Source organism: Brassica napus, chromosome A6, assembly GCF_020379485.1.
Source record: "Brassica napus cultivar Da-Ae chromosome A6, Da-Ae, whole genome shotgun sequence".
NCBI classification, from domain to species: Eukaryota; Viridiplantae; Streptophyta; class Magnoliopsida; order Brassicales; family Brassicaceae; genus Brassica; species Brassica napus.
This window is the reverse complement of record NC_063439.1, coordinates 21,316,002-21,320,159: the sequence shown is the minus strand read 5'-3', so window position 1 is coordinate 21,320,159 and position 4,158 is coordinate 21,316,002. Positions and strand designations below refer to the sequence as shown.

Genomic DNA, 4,158 nt, shown 5'->3' with positions numbered 1-4,158 from the left:
ATCCCATCCGGCCCTGGCGCCTTTTCCGGATGCATCATAAATAGTGCTTGTCTGACTTCTTCCTCCGTTGCTAACCGTAGTAGCATTTGATTCATCTGTAAAGAAATTGTTGGTCCTATCTCTTCGAGAAAGCTATCAAACTCAGTAGGATTAGTAGAATGAAACAAACCCTCAAAATAATTTACCGCCACGTTTTCAACACCATTCTCATCTGTAATCCATTTACCCGTATCATCATGAAGGCCAACTATTTTATTTCGAATGCGTCGTTGCTTTGTCAAAGCATCATAAAATTTTGTGTTATCTGTTTAATGCCACATATTCCGACTCTTCTGATGCCAATACTCTTCCTCATCCTTATAGGCCTCTTGTAATTTCCTGGAAATCTCAATAATCTCCTCTTGTGATCTGTTGTTATCTGTTTGTACCTCTTCCAAAGCTTGTTGAAGATTATGGATTTTTTCCTTTCCATATGGTTGATTCTCCTTCCGCCAAGAGGAGATCTCATGACGGCAGTTACTAATTTTAGTAATAAAATCCTCTGATTGACCTGTCCTAGATTCTGTCCAGCCCGATACGATTGACTCCATTAGCCCCTCTTGGCCTAACCACCTCTTATCAAACCTAAATTGTCCCCTTCTTCTCTTTGATGGTTTGTCTTCCAAAAAAACAATTACAGGGTGATGATCTGATCCCACCATCATCAGGTATTCTGTATAAGAAACTGGAAACAGTGTGTGCCATTCCTCATTAGCTAAGGCTCTATCCAGTCTACATCTGACTATCACCGCTCCTTTCCCTTTGCCTCTCCGGCCTTGCCATGACATTTTACTACCTCGAACCGGGAATTCTAATAACCCACTATTCCGTATCATATTGTTAAAAGGAATAAAAGATGTTGCACATCGTAAAGAACCCCATCCTTTTCATGATTCCCAGTAATCTCATTTAGATCTCCTATAATAAACCAAGGATCCGACCTAGATAACCCATACCGGGTTAATCGCTCCCAAACTTGTTCCCTTAGTTTCTGATCCGGTTCTCCATATACAAATGTAAGGAAAACTTGTTTCCCTTTGACCACAGCCTCAACATCAATCATTCTATTACTAGAATATAAAATTTTAACTTGGAACTCATTGTTATAATAGAGAGCTAAACCACCACTTCTCCCAATTGGATCCACCATAGCCAGATTGTCATAACCAAAGTGAAATTGAAATCCTTGTACTAATCCAAAATCCTGTTTCGTTTCTGATAAAAATAAAAATCTGGTTTGTTTTGATGCCATATTTCCCGAAGATAACTTTTTGTCCAGTGACTTCCAAGACCTCTACAATTCCAACTTAATATTTTCATATATAAAGATACTGGTTTTGCCCTTTCGAGCCAGAAGACTGGAGTTTAATGATACTCAACAGTCTTATAATACCAGGTGCCTGTAAACCATAAATCCCGTACTCAAACCCCATTAAGTGTATCACTAAACCCATCAGGATCATGACCACACCATCGAAGCCCATTTTTCCAAATTGCCGATGACTCCTTGCCATCATTCCATAAACCCATCAGAGCAAGATACATATTATATATATCTAAACCATCACGGTTCTCTCTGAAAAATACCAATAGATCAAATAAATGTACAAGATTTATCAATCGCTTAGCAAACCAGCTATATTTATAAAACATACCATTAGACCCGTAAGACCATTTCCGTGTATTTAAATATTTACGGATATCATGACAAAGAAACTTATCACTAAGACCATAATTCCATCTAAATTTATCTCTAGCAACTAGGCCTACCAAAGACAACCCATTAAATAATTCATAAAAACCACAAAGGGTATGAACCCCCAAAAGAGAAGAATTTAAGAACGTCTTCATCATGTCCTAATGTACTTTGCATTTCCCATCTCCTTGATCTCAAACAAATTTGCACCATGATACCTAAAATCATAGTTGCCAATGAACCCAAAGCCTCCATAGTTCCATACCAAACCAAAGCAAATACCATATATAATAGACCCGGTATAAGCCAACTCCCAAAGCCATATCTCCAAACCAAATAGTCCACCCTTACACGTACAATACATGTACGCATACAACAAGAAAACACCACAACAAACTTAAAATTCCAATTTTATTCCATATCTTAATAAAAGCCACAATAATCATCACAATTTCATCTTTCCCCACCCTCATCATCCAGACTAACTTGCCATAGATAGGACAATATTTTTGACACAAAAGAGACCACCCCCATAAACCAATTCCTTCTTGGTAAGACTTACTTTAAATAGGTCTTGATCCATAATCTTAAAACTTGAGGTTCGTTGACTTCGGGTTTGAAGGCCCCTTTCTTTCCGACAGCTTACCACCATCACCCTGACGAGTTCCCACCTTAGCTGCAGCACGTTTGCGTGGAGAGAGAAGCGAGCTTGCCATCCTCATCTTGTTGCTACCCGCAGTGCTGGGTTTGAGCAGCCTCCTGCGGTTACTATGTCTCATCGCCATGTCATCTGCTACCGTTTCATTGTTGCTATCAACCTCACCACTCACCAATTCCTCTTCCCCATCAACCTCAGCCACTTGCTCAGCTTCCTCCTCCGAGAGAGTCTGAAACTCTTCCTCTACCTCCACATCCCCACCATTCTCCAATATGGAAGCATGAATAGCCTCTATTTCCATATCAATGTCAGCTGCTATGTCCTCATGTTGCTCCATCACTCCCTTGAGCTTGAGTAAACCCATCTCCTCCTCAGTAGTGTCAATTATCGCCTCTGATCCTTCCGCCTGCGTCTTAGCTAGTTCAAGTTGAAACTCATCAGTTGCTGCATCATCTCCAGTGCCCTTGATCTCCCCTTCCTCCCTAACTGCAGAAGCTGGAGTCCTCTGATAATGAAACTCTCTTGGTTGATTCGAAGAAGGTCTGGTACGTATCTCTTGTTCACCAACTCCCCCACGTGTGCCTCCACTTCTCTCCTCATCCCTCCGCGTGTTTCTGTACCGAAAGCCCTCACCATCTCCTCTATAACTGCCATAGTAGGTAGAAGGCTTCCTAGATCCCTTCTCAGCTACCTTGACCCACTTAGAATCTACTACATCAACCGCCTTACCCTTTCCTTTCCCATAGTTTTCCCGGCTGTCTCTTTCTTTGTTCTGTTGACCTGGTTGCCCGTTGATGACCACACCCTTATAACTACGAGCTCGATCCTCATGTTTCGTACCATCTGTCCACGCTCCATTGCCTTCTCTAAGCTCCCTTCTTCTCTCTGGGCTCGACTTTAAATTATTGTCGTCTAAAGGGCATAGCTCCTCCTTGTGACAAAGACTAGCACATAGCTTGCAGTGGCCGAATAACTTTTCATACCGCAGAGAGACTGCCGCTTACTCAAGACACAGCTCCTTGAACGCGTCAAGCACTACTTGAACTCTATTATACTTCACATCAACCACAACCACTCTCTCCAAGGCTCCCACATTGCTCTCAAATGTCGGGACCATCCTAAACTCAAGCGGGACTCCAATGACTCTTATCCAAAACATGATCTCGGAGGGGAAAGAGTTTGACTGTTTAGGTTGCCACCTTGCCAAAGCCAGCATCCAATAGTCGAAATGGTAAGGCTGCTGCATCAAGACCGCTTCAAGTTCCTCCTCCGTCTGGAAGTCAAACTGGAATTTGCCAAAGCCCAAATCGGTTCCCGTAACCCTCTCCTCCAATTTCCAAATCTTTGGAAGATTTGAGAACAACGCCTTCGTTTCCTGCTCCTCCGGATTCATACATCTCCCGATCAAAGTCTTGGAGTAGGTTTTGATCAAGGCGGAGTTATCAAAATGCGCCACCGAAATCTTCAGTCTTTTGCGCATGCCCTCACCATTCCTCATCTCCTCACCGTGGCACAAGAGCTGGCTCTGCATCATGATAATCAGGAAGAAAAAGAAAACTTTAAGCATGAAACGAATGAGGAATGAACCAGTGATATCCCCAAAAAAACACTTCTGTCATCCCCTTATATTGACCCCAAATTCCCATATATTCAAACACCAAATATTCCACAATTAAGCCGTATCTCTGTAATTTGATACTTTCTGATCTCGATCCCCACAGATACCAATGCACCCAAGCCTCCGTAAGGTAAAACAGCCCCATCT

At 42.2% G+C, this 4,158-nt stretch overlaps 1 protein-coding gene across 1 annotated transcript; it reads right to left on the bottom strand.

Annotated features, from left to right (window-relative positions):
- Positions 1 to 2,322: 2,322 nt before the first annotated feature.
- LOC125610004 lies at positions 2,323 to 3,924 on the bottom strand. Its single transcript, XM_048781644.1, has 2 exons — positions 3,398 to 3,924; positions 2,323 to 3,337 (listed from the first exon to the last, which is right to left on the bottom strand). Exons 1-2 carry the CDS (start codon positions 3,922 to 3,924, stop codon positions 2,323 to 2,325), a joined length of 1,542 nt encoding a protein of 513 aa, XP_048637601.1.
- Between the last annotated feature and the right edge of the window lie 234 nt (positions 3,925 to 4,158).

Bases quoted from the DNA above. Each gene is read 5' to 3' on its own strand.
- LOC125610004 (XM_048781644.1), bottom strand. From the start codon at position 3,924: ATGCAGAGCCAGCTCTTGTGCCACGGTGAGGAGATGAGGAATGGTGAG. The intron at 3,338-3,397 runs GTAAGCGGCAGT...GCTATGTGCTAG, and splicing joins TTCAAGGAGCTGTGTCTTGA to TCTTTGTCACAAGGAGGAGC.